This window comes from Sceloporus occidentalis, unplaced genomic scaffold, assembly GCF_023333645.1.
Source record: "Sceloporus occidentalis isolate IW3139 unplaced genomic scaffold, rSceOcc1.0.p SCAF_181, whole genome shotgun sequence".
NCBI lineage: Eukaryota > Metazoa > Chordata > Lepidosauria > Squamata > Phrynosomatidae > Sceloporus > Sceloporus occidentalis.
The window spans coordinates 817066-842000 of record NW_028317161.1 but is presented as its reverse complement, the minus strand read 5'-3'; the positions used below and the strand labels follow the sequence as shown (position 1 = coordinate 842000).

At 41.6% G+C, this 24935-nt stretch overlaps 2 protein-coding genes across 2 annotated transcripts in view; one reads left to right on the top strand and one right to left on the bottom strand.

The window, feature by feature from the left end:
* Positions 1-20540, top strand: part of LOC149278766 (gamma-aminobutyric acid receptor subunit rho-1-like) — a 36691-nt gene extending 16151 nt beyond the window's left edge. Inside the window, exons 3-10 of the mRNA XM_089501747.1 lie at positions 7423-7529; positions 11044-11111; positions 13508-13731; positions 14288-14370; positions 15410-15550; positions 15867-16019; positions 19614-19810; positions 20253-20540. Of these exons, the coding sequence (XP_089357873.1) occupies positions 7423-7529; positions 11044-11111; positions 13508-13731; positions 14288-14370; positions 15410-15550; positions 15867-16019; positions 19614-19810; positions 20253-20540 (1261 nt within the window). The remainder of the gene's footprint in view (positions 1-7422; positions 7530-11043; positions 11112-13507; positions 13732-14287; positions 14371-15409; positions 15551-15866; positions 16020-19613; positions 19811-20252) is intronic.
* A 2650-nt stretch (positions 20541-23190) lies between these two features.
* The window catches only part of LOC149278765 (midasin-like), a 64145-nt gene continuing 62400 nt past the window's right edge, over positions 23191-24935 (bottom strand). The window contains exons 101-102 of the mRNA XM_089501762.1: positions 24690-24832; positions 23191-23379 (exon numbers count right to left, since the gene is read on the bottom strand). Of these exons, the coding sequence (XP_089357888.1) occupies positions 23191-23379; positions 24690-24832 (332 nt within the window). The remainder of the gene's footprint in view (positions 23380-24689; positions 24833-24935) is intronic.

Genomic DNA, 24935 nt, shown 5'->3' with positions numbered 1-24935 from the left:
GACATGAAGCCATATCCTCACCCCCTAGCCATACATGTGGCAGCTTGCTATGCTGCAAACCAATAATCACCAGATAACCCCATCAACACCTCAAGGATTGCTAAAGACCATATACATATGACATATTGTTTTTTTCAAATATTTTTGGAAATAAAATAAAATAAAACACACTACCGGCAGCTGCTGTGGACCACACTTCTCATGATGCTCAGCCACATGCTTTTGTCTGGCAGAACATCATGTGATCTGTAGTGCACAGCTAACATAATTTCTAATTTTTTATATATATGTATTCACTGCATTTCTTATAATTTACATAAAAAATACATGTCTGTTTTTTTTTTTTTACTTTTTCTAATTCATTTGATGGCTTCTATGTTTTGGGTATTATTAGTAAATACTGTATTTTTCCCCATATTTGCCTGTTTTGTTAACAGCTCACGCTCTTTATTTTGTCAGTGTCCTTACTCAAGCAATTTTACCAATTTTTACACTATATGGGAATTTATGGTATTTATTGTATTGGCTCGAACATAGGAGCACTGGAAGGTTATGTCATGCCGGTGCTCCACCATAGAAGTTCCGGCAGCGGAGGTTGTCTAAGCGCATCTTGCAGACGTCCACAGCTGCCGGAGGATCCAGGTCCCCTGCAGTGCCCGGCGCACGGTGCTAAACCCCGAATTCAAGGTGCTGTGTTTCCTAAAGGTGATTTGTAGAAATAAAGTGCTAGTGCTAGGTCTCTGCAGATTGCACTAGTGTTCCGATCAAGAAAATTACATCCAAAAGTTTATACAGTTAAAAATCCAACAAAGAAGTGTTTTGTTGAAATGAGGTTTTGGATCATGAAATCTTCATATATGGCAGTTATATATGTATTATTAAATAGGCTTAAAAATCCGAAAAAAATATTTATACATGAAATGTACCATTTTTTATGTCTTGACTCTGTAGCCTTTCCTTCACAGATCTGCTTTGTGATGTATCATATTAAGGAAAATTTGGTCTGATTTTTTTCTATTAGTATTCCTCATAACCATACCTGGGAACTTCTGGGCTCCGGCTACCCGGAGCCTTCCCTTGCGGGACGCGAGCAGGACTACCCACTGACATCAGCGGGCTGTCCCGTGATGTCGGGACTGCCACACTGACGTCAGCGGGAGTTCCTGCTGACATTGGGGGCGTTCCTGCCGACGGCAGTGGGGAAACACCCCCATTTAAAGGATAATGGGCGGGGAGTACTGCGTGTCAAGACCCCGCTCCCGCGACCCGGAGTATTTGGGTCTTAAACCTACAAACCCTGGGCAAACCCGGAGGGTTCCCAGGTATGCTCATAACACACATAACTAACTCCATAAGATATTTACTTTTGGAAGTCTTTAAGCAATAAGATACCATGCTGCGGCCTACTGATTTGGCATAATTTGGTGCTTTTTGTGTTCTTCTGTTTGAGACCTGGCCTGAGCATATGAATGGAGGTTCCATCAGGTTCCTCAGGTTAGAGAGCAGTCTTTTTTGCATCCTAGAGAGGACTGGATGTGTACTCCCTTTCTCAAAATCTAAGGGGCTGTGCCACCCTTTATGATAAGAGCAGAATGTGTAGCTAGCCTGGATTTATACCATTATATTTGTCTCCACTTTTGGAACTTTGTGAACATGAAATCCTCCACAAACACCACACACATTGTTTTCTTAGCAGTTACAGGAGCCCTCTTTGGCACTATACTTTAAGGGACCTCCCCAATGTTAGGTCCAGATTGTGTGTTTCTCATGTTGTCATGTGCAAACTAATACCACCTCTCCACACACATACACACACACACACACACACACACACAAACACACACTTAATTAGAAGCACACACACCTACCAGTCTCTCTCCATCTTAGGAAAATCCATGTTTCTAAAATCAAAAGCCTTGGTTTTTCCAGTGGCTTATCCAGTGGTTAGTTTATGTTTCTTTCAGAGTACAAAGACATTATGGACAATGCTATTATTCCAACTTTGTGGAAACCATTTGGGGAAGGCCCTTTTTTGTTCCAGCATGACTGTGCCCCAGTGCACAAAGCCATAAAGACATGGTTGGATCATTTGGGTGTGGAAGAACCGCACAGAGCCCTGACCTCAACCCTACCAAACACCTTTTGGATAAACTGGAATGGAGATTGTGAGCCAGGCCTTCTTGTCTAACATTAGTGCCTGACCTCACAAATGCTCTACTGGATGACAGTGTGACGGTGTCACCTTTTTCCTCAAACAGGTTATCAGTGCCCTAAACACCCATTATGTGCCATCCTTGCAACCAAACAGCTTGTCAGTGCCCCCAAAGAGCCTGTCGGTGCCATATTTTCTTTAGCTGCAGCTTCTTGACTGGGGGATCCTAACACAGTAACCCTGATCTTTGCCTTTTCTTTACAAGCAGAGAGCAATGCAGCTATCATTATTAGAGACTGCAACACATGACTACCAAAGAAACTTCTTACTGGCTGATCCTGTCGCAAAATTACACCCCCAATGTATTGGTTTGTCTTAGTCTGTCAATTCTTGCCTTGTCATACCCCTTGAATATATATATATATATATATATATATATATATATATATATATATATATATATATATATATATATATATATATATATATTGTATTAGGCGCTGCGTAAACTGTTGGCACTATATAAAAAAAAGTTAATAATAATAATGGACAGACAGACTAATTCAGACATATGATACAACACTGAATTCTAGTCCACTCAGATACCTACAAACTTTATTTTTAATAAAATTTGCCAACTGTGTGCATTTGTACAAATCTCTAATAATGAGGATGGTCACCAACAAATGAAAACAAATGTCAAAATCTCCGAAATTAACAGTAACAGTGTTGAGCAGTGTTCCCTCTAAGCTGTACGCTTGTGCGCGCGCACATAACTTTTCGAGGGAGCGCACACGCTCTAACATTGTGCGCACAGTACCTAACAGGGAGCTGGGGGGGCGGGCAGTCCGTCCAGGGTGACTCTGGCACTCCTCCAGAGACGGACATTAATGTCCGCCGCTGGAGGAGCAAGCTCGGTTGGGGAGATCAAAAATCTCACCCCAACCGGCTTAAAATCAGTCAAGGGAGTGGGAGGTCTGTTAATACAGACCTCCGATCCTGCTCCCTTGCTATGCGCGAGGCAACTGATGCTGTGTGTCGGGATTTGATGTCAGATCCCGGCACACAGCACTGAAGCCACGCCCACCTTCTTTACTGCACCGGAAGGACAGGACACAGAAGAAGAAGAGTCAAGAGGAACCTATAGTGATAGGTGTTATGCTGTACCCCAGTCAATGTGTGCCTCAGCATATCACTGTATACTGAGGCACACATTGACGGTGGTACAGCATAACACCTATCACTATATATTGATATATATATAGGTATATATATATAGGTATATATATATATATATATATATATATATACCTATATATATATATAGGTGTTATGCTGTACCCCAGTCAATGTGTGCCTCAGTATACAGTGATATGCTGTACCCCAGTCAATGTGCGCCTCAGTATATAGTAATAGGTTTTATGCTGTACCCCTGTCAATGGTATGCAGTTTTTCCCAATAAAAAAAAATAATAATATATATATATATTGATCCTTTATGCAGCCCGGAGCCCCCGCTCATGATTCGCTCATAATTAATTTTTGCGGTGAGAATTTCACCTTTAGAATAGACCATGGAGTCAAAAGGGTTGGAAATATGTAGCTCCACCCCCTTGCAATGTGATATTTTTTTTCAGCTCCACCAACTTTATATGGACTGTAGAAGCATATTGTGCGCACAAAATTTTGGCTCTGGGAAAAATTGTGCACAACAGAAATTTTCTGCGCACATCACCCAAGAAAAATTAGAGGGAACATTGGTGTTGAGGCCAAGATTGAAGCTCATCTTCTATACTGCAAGTGTCAATAGTGTAGGGCAGAACACTCACTAGGGTGTGGTGGATTAGAGAAGCTGTACTGTATATTTGTATACACTTTTAGTTTATTATTGATATACACTTACTCTATACAGGGACAGTAACAGAAGTATTTTGTTTATTTTGATATAACAATTAATTTTGCAGGCTGTTTTTTTTTCAATTTAAAAATGAATTTAGGCAAAACAAGAGATCATTAATAAATGTTGGTGACACAATTGGGCATTGGACTGTGGGAAATATTGTTCCTGAGTAGGGTACCATCAAAACCTCAAGTTTGTGGACAACACAAACTACATATTATTTATAAATGCTGGTGACAAAATTAGGCATTGGAAATATTGTTCCTGTATATGGTTATACATTTTGTTTTACCAGTGAGTTTAAAAAATTGGAAGTACTTATTAAAGGGAGTGATTCAAGTTTATATGAGTCAGGCAGAGCTAGCTGCAGGTGTGTACAAAAAAGTAGTCAGGTGATGCCTGCTATACCTGTCCCAAGAAGGCTGATGTCTTTTTGCTCGGAGACAGAACTACCACAGCCTGGAAGCTGCAGCAGTACTGAACACTCTTGCACTACTAAAATCTTGTCCACCCCACTTGACAAAGTAAGGCCCGATTTTAGTTACTACCAACAACTCTTGGAAGGGTCATGTGATGGTGCCTTGGTGGGATCAAAGGGAATATTGTTTGTAAGGCATTCTTTGGTGAAACACGGAACAAAACCACTTACAGTGCTATCACAACTGCCAAGGTTTATCACAACAATGACTTGGATTTAGATTATAAAGTGGCACATCTTCCAGTAATTTTCTGTAAAATGTGTTGCTTTAGCTGTGCTATTGTTATTTTACTGGTTCCCCTACATACACTGGCATCACTACCATCATCACTAATAATGTCATGAAAAAACACTAGCACCACTGCTATGTCACCTAGTGGGCAACATTGTAGTAAAGCGTGGGAGACTGCAAGGTGAAAGTTGTCTCGTCAGGAAGTGAGACTGGTTAAGGTGTTAGGAAGTCTCACAAATTCTGGTAGGTACAGTAGAAACTCAAGAAGCAAATCTATTGTGCAGTGCAGAACTCAGGTAAGTATAACTGTAGGACCAGGTAGCAGTACTAGGTAGACAAGCCAGGTCAGACACAATACACAAAAGCTTGGTCAATATTCAAGCCAAGGTCCGGAACAAGCAGAAAGGTCAAGCCAGGGGTCAATACAAATAGCTTCACCAGAATAATCACAATAAGCACAGAGAACAGTTAAGCAAATCTTTAGCAGGCAAGGAATGAACAGCTACTGAATCCAAAAATAGCCCTTGCTAAAGAAATCCCATCCTACAGTTGATTTGAGGGGCAGAGAAAGAATATAGAGCATAGCCCTTTAATCTGCAGCTTGCACATATGCGGCCATCATGTATGTGGCACATGCATGCATGGTAAGTCAATGACTGGTGTCGGGTGGCCATCTTAGATGCGGCAAAACATCAAGGAGTTGGTGTCACAGAGTTCCGTTTCTGCCACCAGAACTTTGATGACTGCTGCCCCAGAGAATGCAGCAGCAGAGGATGAAGGCGAGGGGGTGACACAAGGGGTATGGGGTATGATGAGGCCTCAGCCTCCTCTAATAGTATGAGTGGTTCCCAGAGACAATTGGGTCAGGAACATTTAGTGCACCACCCTACCATAGAACACTTTGGAGCTTTCAATTCAAGGGGCAAATAAACTGATACAACTGCGTTGACAGAATATTGTTGTTGGAGGTGCTTCCTTCACCATAATTGAGGGTGAGTACTTCAGGCAGCTGCTAGAGACCCTCACTCCCCACTGCTGCCTTTCCTGTTGCACCACCTTCAGCAGGACTGTAGTGCCTTTACTGGTCTTGTGTCATTATTGAAGGGCAGGCTTCTTTCCAAGGCAGCTGTAAAGACCATCCACTTCACCTCCAGCGCCACTAGCAAACAGCATATCTTTCACTGATGGCACACTGGTGCCTCCCCAAATTTTTAGATGACAGTACTACCAGCTGGTGTAGGCACACGGGATAACAGGAGGGGGCAGAACTGATGCAAAAGGGCAATAGTGTTACTCCATGCTGACATTATGAATGAGCAGCACTCATCAGCTCACAGTTTAGCAGCTATTGGGAAGATGCTGGTGTACACAGCAGTAGAAGCGGGACTGGTGGTGACTGACGGAACAGCAAACAAGGTGAAAGCAGTTAGAGATGGGGACTTTGTGGGTTTGCATTGCATGGCATGGCATATATACCACATCTGGTGGTAAGGGCAGCTTTTCAAACTGTTGGCATTGTAGGCTTTCAAAACTCATTGAAAAGTACAGTAAGATTTCTGCACACCTTCACTGCAGCTGGTACTCCACCCTGGACATGATGGAGCAGATCATAGAGCAGCAGCTGACTCCACGTCCTCTGCATTAATGGAGCAGGTGGTGGCAGTCCTGAAGATGTTCAATGATGTGTCCTAAGAATTTAGACAGAGCACTGACAATTTTAGCCAGGTCATTCCTCCTACTTACCTACCTGAGCTAGAAAATGCATTATTTTTCTGGGCTAGCTGCCATTTGTGAACCAGGGATCCTGTGTTCCAGTAATTGCCCTTTGCACCTTGTTTTATTGTGGTTATCTGAATTGAGAACTAGAGCCTGGACACCAATTATTGTTTGGTTTATCCTTCAGTACTGTGCAATGGGCTGTATGTGCCTCATTCTTTACTACTGTTGCTGCTGCTTAGCTATCTCCTTTCTCATTCTGTGGTGGTCAATTATTTTATTTTTTCTCAGTCAGTTACATTAAAGGAGCTCTTCCACTTAGACAAAACATTAATTGCAATCTCTAGTATGTTAAGAAAATAAACCTTAGCAGATCTGTATTTTTTTTTCCTCTTAAGGTTTATTAACATAAAACAACACAGAGACCTTTAAGAAATATTTTCAGGGTTTTTCTTTCGCAACTCTCAATACCTGGTTATATGTTTCATGACAATGACTATAAGAAATATGAATGATGTAAAATTTTCCATGCTTCAACTAATTCACCTGCTGTGGTGCCAGCCAGAAGATTGCTTATCGTAGAGTATCACTCTACCTCACAGGACAGGTGAGTAAATATTCATTCTAAAGTTCAAAGGAGCATAGATGCCAAATTAACTAACGAAGAATACGGTCCTAAATTAGGGATTCTGCTTTACATGTTAATAGATTCCGGGTGTGAAATACATATATCATTGCAAGTAAGACATCATAATCATCTTTATTAAGAAGACTTTAAATATGTTCTGATATGTTGTTTTTTTGTCTGTGTGTCAACTATGCTTAAACAACATTGTTCATTTCTTCAGACTTTCAAACAGGTTAAATGCAGAAAGCAATTCATACACTAAACATTGATTCTGTTGGTTGTATAAGTGCATAAGTCCCTTTCTCTTTCTCATACAGCCCCATTTTTAAGAGGAGTCCAGATATCACAAAGTCCCCTCTCACAAAATCAGAACAACTTCTCAGAATAGATGACCACGACTTTACCATGAGACCAGGGTTTGGGGGTATGTATACATGCCAGTACCTTAATGACTGTTGCTTATTATGGTTTAAGGAGTTGCGCAACTTAAGGATGTCATACCTCCAACTTGTGTTGTGCCTAAAGGTGGGGAGTGGGAAGAACTAGAATCGTCTCCCTTACCCAATGAGCAACCTTATGGCAGCTTAACAGCAAAACAAGATGACCACAAGGGAGCTGCTACTAACGCATCTGCATTCTGTATACAGACATTGTTTGCCTTAAAAGGTCCCATTAAGTAAATGTTGCAATTGGAATGTACCATTGTTCTTCATTTATGCCAATATCTTCTTTGCATTATTATCTGGCCTGTTTCCTTTTCAGCTCTAAATGTAATGACATGGGGAGGGCTGGCATCTTCCGGCCCAGGGGACACGTAAAGCCATGTTATCTCTGACCCTTTTCCCCCTACTATTAATAACACAAACTTACACACAGGCTACCAACACATACGCACCAACACACAAATATAAACACTCACTGTAACCAGGGCCGGCCCTACCATGGAGCAGAGTGGGGCAATTGCTCCAGGCGGCACTTTAGAAGGGGTGGCACAAGGCCTTTTTTTTTTTTTTTTTTTTTAAAGCGGAAGAGAGAGAGGGCGCCGAGTGGTTTTTGCTTACCAAGTTGTCAGTACCCGCTCAGCGCCTCTCTCTCCTCTGCGAGCCCTCTAGCTCGGTCTTGGTGCGGGCTTGTAATGCTGAGTGCCGGAAGATGACGTAATTTCCGGCACTCAGCATTACAAGCCGGCACCGAGACCGAGCAGGGAGATTCGCTGCAGGACTGCTGAAAGGTAAGTACAAAGGGGGGGGGGTAGGGTAGATAATGGGGGGGGCGGCAGAGGAAGGGTAGATAATGGGGGGTGGCATTTTAAACTTCGCCCCAGGCAGCATTATATCTTGGACCGGCCCTGACTGTAACACACACTTCTCTAAAACAGAGATACAGATGCACACAGACAAACTCACACCTAGGCACACATACACTCAGTGTAACACGCACAAACACTTACCCTAACATACTCACTCACCTTGAGCCTGTGTTTAGGGCAGCTTGCCATGCTACTAATGCCACATAATGTGACCATGCAAAGTCTCTTTACTGCAATCATATTAAAGAAATGCAAGTAATACCTGAACTGTTCAGGCATTCAGTCGCTCACAATGTACCTAGTACTCATGAGAGTGTTTGTAACATTGTTTCAGTCAGTCTACAGACAGCTGTTAACTGCTTAATCTCTTGTCAGCAAGGAGGTTGTCATATTATGTCCTGGGCTTTAAGTGTGGGGTGCAATATTATGTCCTCTCTCCCTATAGGGTTAAGCAGAGGCTAGTTGCACCCTTTCAGAGTTTTCAGCAACTGCATAACTGTTGAAAGTTGGGGTCTATTTTGCATGGTTTTCTCCTTGCTTTCGCATGTATGATAGCTGAATATCAGTGTTCAGATACATATAATTGACTGCTGTTACTCCAATTGATTTCGGTAGGAGCTCCTATCCTATTGAATAGAATAGGAGCTCTAGTGAGCATGCACAAGAAGCAAACTTAGGTATACTCCTTGCTTTCCGCAGAGGCAACTGATCACTTCGGTAAGGAAAGCCTGTACTTATTTACATGCACAAAAACTCATTATGGTTCATGCTAAATGAACGCTGAAGTGCAGTTAACATGAAAATAGAATAGAAAATGAATAGTCCCATATGTAAAAACTGAAACAAATACAATAACACCACACATGATAAATAAAACCAATAAGTAAATTTGATACTCTCTCAATCTAGTATATACAGCACCCTTGTAAGCATTCTTTCAGCACTTTTCCTTTATTCCAAGCTTCTAAAACTAATAAAAAATGGTACAGTATCACTGTATAAGGGATTAATACGTGCCATTGGGTTTCTTTTTAAAGCATGGAATAAACAATCTTTTGATGAGCCTGTTTTTCATGGGAATTTTGTGAGTGCCTAAATGTCGCTCCTATCTATATCTTTTTGCCATTATAGTACTGCACTTTGTTTCCCACATGTATTTGCACTCCAACATATGAAGATAGTCCTATATGAGTAAGGTGATGAAAAATGGTATTCATTTACCGTCTGTCATCCAATTAAATATAATGTATTACTTCTTTTCACAGTCTAATTCTTGTAGGTTGTAAATTTCCCTTAATAACTGTTTATGTTATGATGTATGTATAGAAAGCTTTACTGCACCATGAGGAATATTCACTTAAACAAGTACCAGGGCAGCCCAATTGAGGGATAATTTAAGTTACATATTTTTCAACGTAATGTTTTGCTTATGAAACTATTTAATAGCATGGAATGGCATATTCAGACATGGGTAAAGCCATAGTGTAATCCCACGCAGTGTTTAGAGATGCCTCTGAATTAAGTCTGTGTGGGCAGACAGCACTGGATTTTAGCCAGTACTGTGACTCACAGGCTTCTACTAATTTATTGTAGATGACATAGATCATGAATTATAAAACCTCATGTAGATTTTAAAACCTCACCGTATCAACATATGCTGTACCCTCATTTCATTTATTTTACAAAAACGAAGATACACTTAGGGTCTAGCCATTACCCACACATTCGTATAGAAGAAGCTGCAGTGTTGTGCACACATTCTATTATGCAGAAGCATATTTAGTTAACAGTCTTTTTAGCACCAGTGGCACGGGTTATACTTTATGCATGTCTCTGACATGTGAATGGTTAAAAAGCACAGGATTAAAGAGAACATGCTTTTCTTCTGACCTGCTGGATTAGAATTTGTAATTTATCATACATTCTTGGCTGCCAGATGGTCATACATATCCAGGCTACTGTTAGAGTGTTAGTTGTTCCGGCTCTATGTATACAACTGGCTAATCCACACACAATGCAGTACACAAGTAGGCAGCATAGTAAATATAATCTGGCAAAACTGGCAAAAAACACCAATATGTTTTCAGACCTTAGTAATTGTAAAATGATCTGAAAAAAATATGCTGATCATCCTATATCTGGGTATATTTGATTTATCTGCATCATGGAAATATGTGAACCCAATTAAATGTTACAATACTCGGATATGGTTGTATTAAAGAGAAGCTAAACTTAATAAGATGATATGTGGGGCATATAAAGTGTCAGAAGTTGCATTTTGCACGTTATAATTAAATCATTCTTAATCACACTTGAACTTATAGGCTTTTAAGATACTGTATTCAATGCCTGCTTTAGGAAAAAGTAATAGAGTTAAAATTAAAAAAAAAAGCCTGTTTATGCAATTCTTTTCAAAACTTCCAACATAATGTTGTGAGTGTTAGGGTTAAGTTAATAATGTCACAAGCTACTTTTTCCCAAAGATACATATATTGATAACACTTCTGTAGCTATATCAATGTGCTAACTTGTTTTATTTTGCACCATGCATTAGTGGCTCAGTCAAGTGCTGGAATTTTTTGTAGTAGTAGTTGAACCTATTTACTGTTTCTTTGTTTCCTCTTTAAAGGGCCTGCCATTCCTGTTGGGGTAGACGTGCAAGTGGAAAGCTTAGATAGTATTTCTGAAGTTGATATGGTAAGCCATGTGTTAAAGATTTGATAGTGATATAGAATTATCCAGATAAGAGTTTGGTGAAAAGTTAATCTGCAGCAATTCATACCTGGTGCTATGTCAATATAGTCATTTAATTATATTAAAATAAAGACGCAGGTGCATTGAGATAAAATGCCACATTGCTAATGAACACAGTGACTATTTCTTTTAAGGCCGAACTGTAATAAAATATATGAAGCAATGTATCAAACTTGTTAACTGATGTGATCTTAGTGACTGACTTTGGTCCCTGAGAGGACTGACACAGGTGTAGCAATAGCATAACATCCTCTGCATGGTGCTTGCCACTCATAAGGGACCCAATGTACAGTGAGTCCTGCGCTAGCTACTTGTGCTAGTGCCACCCAGATTAGCTGTACCCATACCTGGGAACTTCTGGGCTCCAGCTACCCGGAGCCTTCCCTTGCGGGACGCGACCAGGACCGCACACTGACGTTGGCGGGCGGTCCTGCTGACATCGGCGGGCATTCCCGCTGAAACACCCCCATTTAAAGGAAAAATGTGCCCCGCGTCCCGAAGGATTTGGGTCTTGACCCGGAGAACCGGAGGAGTAGCGCTCACCCGGCAATCTCCGGGTCAAACCTGGAGAGTTCCCAGGTATGGCTGTACCTCAGACATCAAAGTTCTACACTGATGCCAGTTTTGAACTGATCATCTCGACATAAAACAAAGAAATAGATGGAGGGGCAAATCCTTGTGGCAGAGTAATCCAAATTCAGTGAAGCTGACACAAGACCCTTCCATTGTTATGTCTAATTTCTTCTACTGATTCTACATTTACCAGAAATCTGGGCAGTGCATTAATGAAATTCCATGCCCAGTCAAATTACATCTTCATTAATGCTGAACAAGGGCGTAACTAGAAAGCACGGGGCCCTGGCTGGGAAAATTCCCCCCGAGCCCCCCAACTTCAACAGCTATTCTGTGCAATTATTGCCCCCGATTCAACATACAATATATGTAAACACACAAATTACACACATTCCATCTCACCCCACTTACACATCCCTGCTCACACATACACACAAGTACACATCCATGCTCACACACATACACACTAGTACACATCCATGCCTATATATATATATATATATATATATATATATATATATATATATATATATATATATATACACACCATATTGGCTCGAGTATAGGTTGCACCCGAGTATAGGCCGCACCCTAAAAGTTAGGTGCTTTTTTAAAGAAAAAATGTAATTTAAAGTGTAATAGATATGCTGCCACTCTGCACCCATCCCCCCCGAGACATGCTGCCACTCTGTGTGTCCCAACGAGACATGCTGCCACTCTGTGTGTCCCCCCAGATATGCTGCCACTCTGTGTGTGTGTGTCCCGAGATATGCTGCCACTCTGTGTCCCCCCCCCAGATATGCTGCCACTCTGTGTGTGTCCCCCCAGATATGCTGCCACTCTGTGTGTGTCCCCCGAGATATGCTGCCACTCTGTGTCCCCCTGAGATATGCTGCCACTCTGTGTGTCCCCCGAGATATGCTGCCACTCTGTGTCCCCCCCCCTAGATGTGCCCCCCTCCACTAGACTTACCAGTGCAGACTCCCGGAGTCCCCGGTGTCTTGCGGGACCGGCAGGGGACATCTATTCTACGCAGAACGTATACAACCGTTCTGCGTATACCGTTCGGCGTAGAATAGATGTCCCCCGCCGGCCCCACAAGACACCCGGGACTCCGGGAGTCTGCACTGGTAAGGAGAATTTTTAAAGCTTACCGCGCAGACGTTCACCGGCGAGCGTAAATAACCTCCGCTGCCGGCACGTCTGCACGATGTGCTTTAACAATCTCCCTTGCCGGGACCCCCCCCGTGGGAATTCCCGGCAAGGGAGATTGTTAAAGCACACCGAGCAGACGTGCCGGCAGCGGGGGTTTACGCGCATCGCCGCTGCTGGTGATGCGCTTAGACAACCTCCCGTGCCGGCACTCCCCCAGAGGAAAGTGCCGGCAGGGGAGGCTGTCTGAGCATATCAGAGAGTAAGATGCAGGTCCCCTGCACCGTTGCGGGGGATCTGTATCTTACAATGTCTACCCTACTGTGCACTGATAGACTTTTATTACACATATTTACTGACACCATCAAGCAGCCTTTATATCAATTCTTCATTTTCTACTTTTTACTAACACTCAGGCAGGAACGCTGCTGACGTTTGCGGTGCTTTATGATGCTTATAACCTCACTGACCTTGTGAGTTTCTGTGGGGCTTAACATATGGGCATAGCTTTTTGCCCACCCCTACTCCAAATCATTAATCTATCTAATTAATACAAAGCACAATTTAAATCCATGTGGGAGAAATATATTGTCTTTTTTATCCATATTTTTCAGGACTTTACCATGACGTTGTATCTCAGGCATTATTGGAAGGACGAGAGGTTGTCTTTTCCAAGCTCCAATAATCAAAGTATGACATTTGATGGGAGGCTAGTGAAAAAGATTTGGGTTCCTGACATGTTCTTTGTCCATTCCAAGAGATCCTTTATTCATGATACCACCACAGATAACATAATGTTGCGCGTGCAGCCTGATGGCAAAGTGCTGTACAGTCTCAGGTAAGTTCACATAAGGCCATAGGAAAATATGGAGAAAGCACTTTTTATTTTTACATAGTTAATTCAAAGCATACACACTACAGGGGAATTGATTGGCTTGAATGGAACAGTATGTGTTCAGACTATAATGTAGTAGGATAACAGCATTTAAGTATCAAAAAGCAAATTGTATTGGAATAAAGTAAGTATACTGTTATCAAATGGCTACACATAATACATATAACATGTATTTTTAAGGAGCTGTTCCACTTTTCTACAATTTTAATCACTTACAGTACTACATTATTTATTTTTTGTGCTTTAGGGGAACTGTTGGTCCCAAAAGAGGTATAAATGACATCATACTCAACATTTACTGAGGGTTATTCTTATACAACCCTTTCAAGCAATGTTATTTCAAAAAAGAATAGTTGATGCAGATAGCTCATTTAGCAAATTGAAAAAAACTCTCCCTTTAGTACATACATATTTTCTCGTTTGTACAGAGAACAGGTGACAGATGTTTTTCATAATAAATATATTTATATAAAATGCATCTTCATTGATATGATTTCAGGGTTACGGTGACTGCTATGTGTAACATGGACTTCAGTCGCTTTCCACTTGATACACAATCCTGCTCTTTAGAAATCGAGAGCTGTAAGTATTACATGAGAGAGGAGAGAAAGAGAGAGAGAGAGAGAGAGAGAGAGAGAGAGAGGGGAGAGAGAGATGGGGGAGAGAGGAAGAGAGAGATTGCACCCCCCAAGATAAACAGAAGCATGCTCTGGGAGTAGGGTTAAAGAGGGAAGTCCTGACACCCGGAGTTACTGCAGCCTTGTGGGCTCCATCAAAGACAGACCGAGGGTTTGCAAAGTTAGTTGTGTGTGTGTGTCTCTGTATGTATTTGTGTCACTCTGGGTATGTGTTTGTGTTTATGAACATGTGTTTTTGTCTGGGTATTGTTGAGTGTATGTGGGTAGTTTATTGTGAAAACATTATCTTTGTCTGGATATGTTAATGAAAGTGTGGGTATGTTAGTGTATGTGAATGTGGGTATTTTAGTGTTTGAATGTGGCATTTGGTTATGTCAGCGTATGTCTGGGAATGTTTATGAGTTTGTGTCTTTGGGTATGTTAGTAAAAAAACAAACAAAAAAACAGCGAGAATTCAACGCATACCAAGCGAATACCATTCAAAAAAATCTGTCTGAGGCATAAATATTGGGGATTCTGTCACATTATATGGCCATATATTGCTTAGCCTGCCACTATGTCAAAGTATCCCATCTTTGACGAGTGCTATTTAATTTTACATGGCTATATTGCTAAATGCACAACATTTTCGCCCACTAAGACTCTCAAATAATTGAAAGCAATTTATTGTATGTGTCAATATATGCAATCCACACACGCATACATTTCTGATGAAGTGGCCCACTGCATAAAAAAACTCTGCACAAACCCTGACATATCCTATATACCAGCAGAGAGCGTGATGAATTTCTACATTCTAGCATTTCAAGTAATTATGTTTTTTTCTACCATTACACTACACCTATAAACAACAAGTGAATAATCCTCTTTAGCAAAAACTAATGCTATAATTTAACCAAAGCAACACAGTCTACCATAATATCTTTTTTTCTTCAAATGCTCAAATGTTGTTCCTACAAACTTGTGTGCTCCCATACCCTTAGATGCCTACACAGAAGATGATCTTATGTTGTATTGGAAGAATGGCAATGATTCCTTAAAAACAGATGAAAGAATTTCCCTCTCACAATTCCTTATTCAAAAGTTTCACACAACAACACGCCTTGCTTTCTATAGCAGTACAGGTAAGTTCTGGCTAATGAGTTTGTTAAATTGTTGGTAATCCATTGTCTTCATACAGGAATTATGTGAAAAATAATTAGACATATTATGGGATAGCCAGTGCAAAAATATTATTATAAATTCTGGTGCAATAACTACATAGAGAAAGCCCTGTGTCAGGGGGATATTTTAAACTAGTACAGTTTGTAGAATGTGTAGGTCTGTTGACTGGCATGTGTATATGATGTGTATCAAATCCTGTTGAGTCTTGCGGTTGGTTAAAGCCCCATGTCCTATATTGTACAGATGCATTAATGACCTTTTATTTCTTGGTCTCAGGATGGTACAATCGCCTCTACATCAACTTTACTTTACGTCGACACATCTTCTTCTTCCTGTTGCAAACATACTTTCCAGCAACATTGATGGTCATGCTTTCCTGGGTATCTTTCTGGATAGATCGGAGAGCAGTTCCTGCACGAGTTCCTTTAGGTGAGTTAAAGTTTAGACAAGGCTTCTTGGTACAGAAGTGGGCCCTTTGAAATTGGCCTAAATCTCCTGTCAATGATGCCTGGATTTTTTTGCTCTCTCAAGTCTGTATATGTCACTTCTCTGAGGGAGCTAGTCTGCTCTCCATGTCTCTCCAGTAATGAGGAAACGATAAAGTCTTACTTGGTAATTTCTTTTCCTTGTCTATACCCCAGCAGCACCAACAGATGGGATGTAGCTTCTCCAGGTAGCGCAGAAATATAGCCCCTCCCAATTGCCCCAAATAATGCTGCTGGGGTATACACAAGGAAAAGAATACCCATGTAAGAATTTATCATTTTCCTTTGTGATTCCCAGCAGCACTAAAAGATGAGATATACAAAAGCAAAGCCGGCTGCGAATATTCTGCAATATTCATCTGTCTAAAACAGATTCTTCAGTTGTAGTCATATTACATTGATAATGCTTGACAAAGGTATGACAAGAAGACCAAACTGTTGCTTCACAAATCTGGTTTTGAGGCACATCTGCTAGTTCAATCCATAAAGTTTCTACCAACCATGTAGCATGACCTTTCAGCCCCACAGTGGGGCAATGAACCTTTTGCAGTATATTAGGGCTGAAACAACGAATCGATAAAATCGATAATAATCGATAACGGAAATCGTTGTCGACGATTTCCGTTATCGATTAATCGAGTGATCGATTCGTTGTTGGAGCACTCGGCTCCTTTTACTTACCTCCGCGAGCGTTCCCCGCTTCCGCTGCACTCTCCGCCTTCTTTTAGTTGCGTGTGGCTCCGTTCGCACAGAGCGGTTCGCTCTGTGCGAGTGGCTCCGTTCGCACAGAGCAGTTCGCTCTGTGCGAGTGGCTCCGTTCGCACAGAGCGGTTCGCTCTGTGCGAGTGGCTCCATTCGCACAGAGCGGTTCGCTCTGTGCGAGTGGCTCCATTCGCACAGAGCGATTCGTGGGGGTGGGGGTGGGGTTTCAGGGGATGCAGGGCAGAGTGGGGGTGGGGGGGCAGGCCAGGGTAGGAGACTGAGTGCAGGGCAGGGTGTGAGTGTGGGTGCAGGGCAGAGTTGGAGACTGGGTGCAGGGCAGAGTTGGAGACTGGGTGCAGGGCAGAGTGGGTGCAGGGTGTGAGTGTGGGTGCAGGGCAGAGTGGGTGCAGGGTGTGAGTGTGGGGGCAGGGCAGAATGTGGGGGCAGGGCTGGGTGCAGGGCAGAGTTGGAGACTGGGTGCAGGGGCACAGTGCAAAGTGCTGGGTGCAAAGTGCCAGGGCTGGGTGAAAAGTGCCAGGGCTGGGTGCAAAGTGCCAGGGTGCAAAGTTCTGGGTGCAAAGTGCCAGGGCTGGGTGCAAAGTGCTGGGTGCACAGTGCCAGGGCTGGGGCAAAGTGCTGAGTGCTGGGTGCAAAGTGCCGGGTGCAAAGTGCTGGGTGCAAAGTGCCAGGGCTGGGTGCAAAGTGCCAGGGCTGGGTGCAAAGTTCTGGGTGCAAAGTGCCAGGGCTGGGGCAAAGTGCTGAGTGCTGGGTGCAAAGTGCCAGGGCTGGGTGCAAAGTGCCGGGTGCAAAGTGCTGGGTGCAAAGTGCCAGGGGTGGGGCAAAGTGCTGGGTGCAAAGTGCCAGGGCTGGGTGCAAAGTGCTGGGTGCAAAGTGCCAGGGCTGGGGCAAAGTTTCTTGAACAGTAATAGTCCACCTCTTTTCAGAATGTTTGGGGTTATTTTGTTTCATAAATATTGTGTTTGGGTTTTTATACTTTGAACATATTGTTTTTTTATTACATCATAACAAAATAAAAATGTTAATGTAAATTTTAAGTTGTTTTTTAACATTCAGTTCATTAAATTTTAAATAAACAAAAAATTTGCATATTGTTTTTTTTTATCCGATTAATCGAAAAAATAATCGGCCAACTAATCGATTATTAAAATAATCGTTAGTTGCAGCCCTACAGTATATGCTTCCTGGATTGTCTTTACTATCCATCTGCTGATTGATTTCTGACAAAGCTTAAGTCCCTTCCTGGGGCCTGCAACATGCAGTTTAATAGTGGCTATACATAGACCCTTGGAGAACCCTAAATGAAAGAAAAGCTGTGAAACTGACAGGCAAAACTGGGAGGAGTTCCTAAGGGAACACCATTTTGAAAAGATCAACCAAATATCTGTTCCTAGTGCCTAGTCTCCTGCTTTCCAACAGAATGTCTATGACTCCGGAGGAAAGTCTATGTTTGAGCAGGAGAGTCCCTTCAATCTCTAAGCCTTTAGCTGAAAGAGTTCAGAGATGGAAGGAGAATGGGATCCTGAGAAATGAGATTTAGGCGGTCTGGAAGTCAAACATATGGATAACTGTTTCCGATCCGCATACCACACTCTTCTCGGCTAATCTGGGACGATGAGTATGACATCCGCTCGGTCCATTCATACTTTTGTTATATGAATGATTCTGGACTAAAGAAGAAGTAATGGAGTAACTGGGATTTCCTTCCAAACATAGGGGAAAAAAAAGACCTGTCTTTTTGCTTCCCACTTTCTGCCAATGTGAATGTGCGGGATGCCAAAAGTCCCAGGGAAAATCTTCTTGTACCCCTTACTGGTTAATATAAGCTACACTAATCATGTCGTCTGACTATATTCATATTTTCTCTCTGGAAATCAGCCTATAAAGGCTTTCTAGACTGCTAGGAGCTCCTGATGATTAATATGCAGACAACCAGATTCCTTGGATGGAATGACTTCCCAGACATGCTCTCCAGCCGTGATGACTTGCTTCTGTAGAGATCACTGTCCAGCGTGGAGCCCGTCAAGATAGATCTCTGCTTATGCAATGAGAAATTAGCCGCTGGCAAAGAGAACACTTTATAAATAAGTAGGAAACTCTTTAGGAGAAAGAATCTGTACAGCCCACTTCATATTCTAATGAGAAAAGTATGTAGTGGACAGAGCATGACCAGAGCCTAAGGAAGTGATATCTATGACTTTTCCCAAGAAAGTGAGTCTCTGGCAGGGATGTAACTGAGACTTGTGAAGTTTAATCAACAAGTCAATGTTTTGTTGGATCTGATTATTTCTGCCCCCTAGGAAAGTACAGTGGCAGGAAAGTCAGCAGCTAGCAGCCAATAGCCGCGGTAGGCTTCCAATGATTCCCAGGTGTAGAAGGAATTAAAGTGTACTGACCTCACTAAATAATATTGGTTTAATTATAATTGTAGTTGAAAATTCTTCAATAAATCTTGTCTTCTGAGGCCTACATCAAAGATATATTTACTTCAAAATGCAAATAAATAGGCACAAACTATGATACTAGGAAACACTATAGCTAATATACAATTCCTGTCCAAGGGCCCACCGCTACCTGGCTGGTCACTCAACACTGAGAGCATGCAGTGAGCTAGGGATTTAGGGTCCTCCCATGGACCCACAAAAAATGGGGTGAATACATGAAGTTGCTACGTGTAGTTGGGTAGGAAAAAACAGTTGGGAGGGACTGGTTTTTATTTGTTTTTCCCCTGCCTGGAGACGCTACATTTCATATGTTAATGCTAATGGGGATCACAAGGAATGTTTGGATTATTTGTTACCAATTTTTTTTTTCACAGGCATAACCACTGTGCTGACAATGTCAACCATAATTACTGGTGTAAATGCCTCCATGCCAAGAGTCTCATATATAAAAGCAGTGGACATTTATCTCTGGGTTAGTTTTGTGTTTGTCTTCCTATCGGTGCTGGAATACGCAGCTGTGAATTATCTGACTACGGTGCAAGAGAGGAAGGAAAGGAAACTGCGAGAGAAGGTAAGCATAGTATTGGAGGAATGGTTTACAGACGTCTTTCCAAAACGTAATGGTTTAAGTGAAAATATGATTTCATCATAGGTGGGATGAAATGATACTTAGAAGCAATTTCTTATCTTTCAGCTTTAATAAAGTTTGCAGGAGATGGGGGGGGGCTGAACAGAAATTGGTAGGTAGGATGTGCCATTTGTGTGTGAAATAATGTAAACAACGGGGAGAGGATATACAAACATTGAGAAGGACCTTAGGATGGAGACAGTTAATTATGTAAGAAAAGTCGAAAGGGGATAAAATAGGCGGAAAAAGTAATTTAGGTAGCATACGAAAAGGGAATCAAAAGAGAGAGAGAGAGAGAGAGAGAGAGAGAAGCGCCACTGGGCTCCAGTATTCCAGAATGTTTCACTCCACATAAGAACACTAATCTTATATTTTGAATTTGCAGTTTCCTTGTACGTGTGGCGTAGCCCAGCCACGGCCAATGATGGACAGCAGCTACAGTGATGGAGAGGTCAACAACCTGGGACATTTTGTGTCTGAAAATGGGGAAAAAGAAGACAGAATCATGGTGCAACTGGCTCTCAGTGCAGAGAGAAACTCCAACAGAAGGAAGAGCCAGCGGGCATATGTCAGTATGCGCATTGACACTCATGCCATTGACAAATATTCAAGATCGATATTTCCTGCAGCATACATCCTATTTAACCTGATATATTGGTCAATTTTCTCTTAGAAGCACGCCAATAGACATTCCTGGGATAAACTGGACTTTATTAATCAAACAGCAAGTAATTTTACTGCTTCTTGCATTGATTACACTCTGCTCTACAAACAGAATGCATTTGTGCTGAACTACGTGTTTACATAATCTTAATTTTCTGATTTACTGTAACTTTTTATTTCCAATTTGGGAAGAACTTTTAATGTTAGAGTGTCAGATGTGAGAGTAACAAACTTCTGGGTTCCGTTTGTTAGGATACCCACCCCGGTATGATGTGTGGATGATTGGCTCCACCCATGTCACAAGGGCATTGCATTTCAGCAGCTGGTAATCAAGACTGCCCTAGTCACATTTCGAATGTTGGCAATTATGCCTACGGCACTGTGTCAGCGAAATAGATGTGCCAAATCACGGCCACACCCAGGTCCTTCTCACTCTCTGAGTATGCCCTGCCCCAGGCATCTTACAATAGCCCCCTCTTTCTATAATATGTCGCCTTTATACTGCAAGCCATTTATAGCCATTTAGCCACAGAACCCCTAAATCTCACTTTAAGAATAGCTAGAAGCAAATATCATCATTAAAATTACTGTACACACTTGAAAGCTAATGCTCCTGGGAAATTCTTATCTGCATCGAGTTTAATGAGTGGACTTTCATTAGTACATTAATTAATAATAAAAACAGCTCTGGTGTAAGTGTATGGTAAATTAAAACTTAATTGATCCTACAATGAAAAAATGTATCTTATATTTGGGTTACTGGTTAGGGCTAATAAATAACTAATGAATGTAAAAGGGGGTGTGAGCTAGGACTGCATTGGGATGTGGGGGGCGGGCGGGCTTGCTGGTATTGCGGGCGAGAGGGAGCAGTCAGACACTGTACCTGCAGGTCCTGGTAATCCCGCACGGCTGCCTTCGTGGTGCTCCCTCACAGTGTCTCTTCTCTTGCTCCGCCCACGAACACAGCGGAGTCACATGAGGTGACGTCACTTCCCGTGACTCCGCTGTGTTCCTGGGCGGAGCAAGAGAAGTCCCGCTGTGAGGGAGCAACTCAAGGGCAGTCTTGCGGGACTGTGTGGGGAATCTGCAATTCAGGTAAGGAGGTGGGCGGGATTGACCACATTTGTGGCGGGAGCAGGTGGGATTTGGCAAGAGTGGAACACCCACATTGCGGGAGTGGGCAAGAGTGGAACACCCACATTGCGGGAGCGGGCGGGATTGGACTCTGCCACCAGGTAGGCATATTTCAATAATACTGGCTTCGGGAGCTAAACATAGTTTACCTTCTCCCCAGTCTCTCATGTCAGTATCTTCTCCACAGCTGTACACTCTCTCAAACAGACTCCCATGCCCTACCATCTCTCCTATCCGAGAGATCAAAGGCCAGGCAGTGGCTGGAGATGAGTGAGTGATGGGGCAGATACAAGGCAGGAGGAGAGGGCAAGGGCACAGATAAGGCAAGGAGGAAAGTAAAGGCTGTTGAGAGATAACGAGTGAGATAAAGGCAGGGGGCACAGAGACTCATTTTTGGATAACACTTTGTTTCCAAACAAAATTTTTCAAAAAAGCCCTCCAAACTGTAGCCTAACTGAAAGGGCAAGAACAACATTTGTTCCCTGAAAATTAATGAGCCAAAAATGAAGTTAAAAATGATTTTGGGCCTCATACAAAAGTTTAGTCTGTAGGCCTGTGTATCTGCACAAGCATTGCCCTAAGTTTTAAAGCAATTCATTCTCACTTCTACCCTCGTGTAATTTTTTGTTGGAGCAGGAAAGTTCTTTGTAGAGAGGGATAGCAGGAAAGTTTGTGTATCTGAATGGTGGAATGAGCAGGAGGTTTGTCATGAAAAGCTTGAAACAGGCCATTTAAAAGGCAAGTTCTGATCTTTAAAAGCTTGACAGAGCTGCGAATGTAATTAAAGAGTTAGTCTTACTGTTCTATCAGATACAAATATTGTTAAACTTAATTTAAAGGCAAGTAAATATTTTATTAAGGGTCTTCTTTAGACTGCATAGCAAGTATAGAAACAATGTTTATGTAGACATTTGTCTGTCACATTAATCTATTACCAGGATATAAAATGTGCAGACTTCACAGTATGTAATAGTGATTTACAAAAAAGCATATCACAGAAATATGCTTAAATAAAACAACTGACCACAAGTCTAGAAACAATTCCAGACGTGTTAATAAAATATTTTTCAAGTCATGGAATACAGGTTTTTTTTAATCTTTGCTGGATAAAAAGGACAATTGAAAAATCTGTTAGCCTGGAAAACAAAACGAAACCAAATCAATACCAATGTTAGCGACTTGTCTAGAGATTATATAACATTACAGTCATTCTAAACCATACAGCCAGAATATAATCTCCATAACATCACCATCTTCGTGACAAAGGGTTCTATTCAGATGTTCATTGAAAAACACTGGACGTTCTTCTTTAAGAGCAGTCGGTAGGACATTTTAAATAGAGAGGTAATCTTTTGCATAGCATTCTGCATCAGTGCCTCAATGAAACTTAGATCAACCTGAGCCACAGGACATAAATCGTATTTTTGCTGAATGATGTCCTAGTTTTTCAAGGATTTCCACATATGCTTGTTCTTTTGAGCGATGTGAAACTGCAGAAGCTTTCCATTCCTTTATCAGCATGTGGTTCAGACATGATCTGAGGCAGTCACCAGTTCAAACCACTGTCTGAGGGCATCACTAAGGGTTTCAGGAAGGGCATTCACATCTCTGAGGATAATGTAAAACGGGAAAGGAAACTGTTCCATGTAAGATATCATTTTTGGCATTCCTTTAGGCTCAGTAAAAATTGGCACCTTGATATCCAAGATTGAGTCCTAGAAAGGATAAAGGAGAACAAACAATAACCAACAGGGTGTAAACTGCAGTATAAAACTTGAGAAAATACAATTCTATCAATCACTTACATTTAACACAAATAGTGTGTTATGCTGAAAGCAAAACCAGTCCAGCAAAAGAGAGTGAGTATATTTTTGGATACAGCTAAATGAGGCTTTGCTACTGGTGTAAAATGGATAGAGGAATTATGAAGTCCTACATACAGGAAACAAAACTAACCACACTAACTCATCTGATAAATATTTCTAAAAACAGTATGTCAACAGTATGTCAAGTGAAACAATTAAAGTCATTATTAAACGCCCATCTACATCCAGCAGACAAGCCAGAAGCTTGCTTTTCCCAGATAAATATTGTAGTGCTACCATCACGGCTAGGCATATGCAAACAATGTTAACAACGATCACCTTTCTTGCCTCTATACCTACTTTATACATGGATTCCCTTTTAGGGCAAATGTCAGCTGTACTTCACAGCCTTTACACAAAGCCCTGGAAAGAGGTACAATAGATCGATCACCACTCATAGACAGCTGTTACGTCCTTAATGGGACTCATCAGAGTGAGGCTGGATACTGGCTTATTGCTTAAGGATTGGAGGTAGTAGGTGGCTCACACCAATAATAAAAACTACGGTGGGAAAAAATTGTGATGGAAAACCTCTTCACTTAAGAATTAAGAAATAGCAGAGGCATTATTAAACGCTCAACTACCACCACCAGACAAACCAGAAGTATTGCAGTGCTACTGTTGGTTGAATTAATGGTCGAATTCTCCTCAGAAAGAGTTTTCCTTTATTTAGATCATGCGCATAATCGAGACAAGGCACACAACACACAAAAGTCGAAGCGTTGTCTAATTACATGTTTGAATTACAGGGTTCATATAACCTCTTATCTACTTCTAATAGCATGCATCATTATGATTGGTTACTTTTCAAGCAAGTTACACCTCTTTAAGCTGCATAATTAAGGATGGCCTAGACTCGAACCTTTGCACATATATATATATAGAACAACAGAGTAGACGCTTTGGCGTGAACTCGTGCATATATCATAGACTAGACATTCCCTGCTTTCTTATGTCTTTGTCAGCAATAATATTTACGATAACATAAGCATTTTTCTAACAGCTACCACCACTGGATGGGAAATATAGATATGCATGCATGCCAATGCCGGTTTTATTTATAGCATATAAAAATATCCTTGTAGATACTTTTCAAATGTTAACATATGGAACACATGACTTCACAATCCACATACACACAACTGTGTTCCCTGACTGACCTTGGAAGTAGGGTTATCCAGAATGATAAAAATGGTAAAGATTCTGGCATTGCGGACAGACTGCACAGCACTTGTAACACGGTCTTTCCCCTCCACAAACAGTCCTCTTCCATCAGACACAATTATAAGCAACTGGGCGATTTCTGCAGGACAAAAAAAAATCCTAAATTCAAGTTAAAATGAAAATGCTTCAATTTATTAAAACAACCTACTAGTCTCCCTTGAAGTAAAAAAAAAACCACTCAA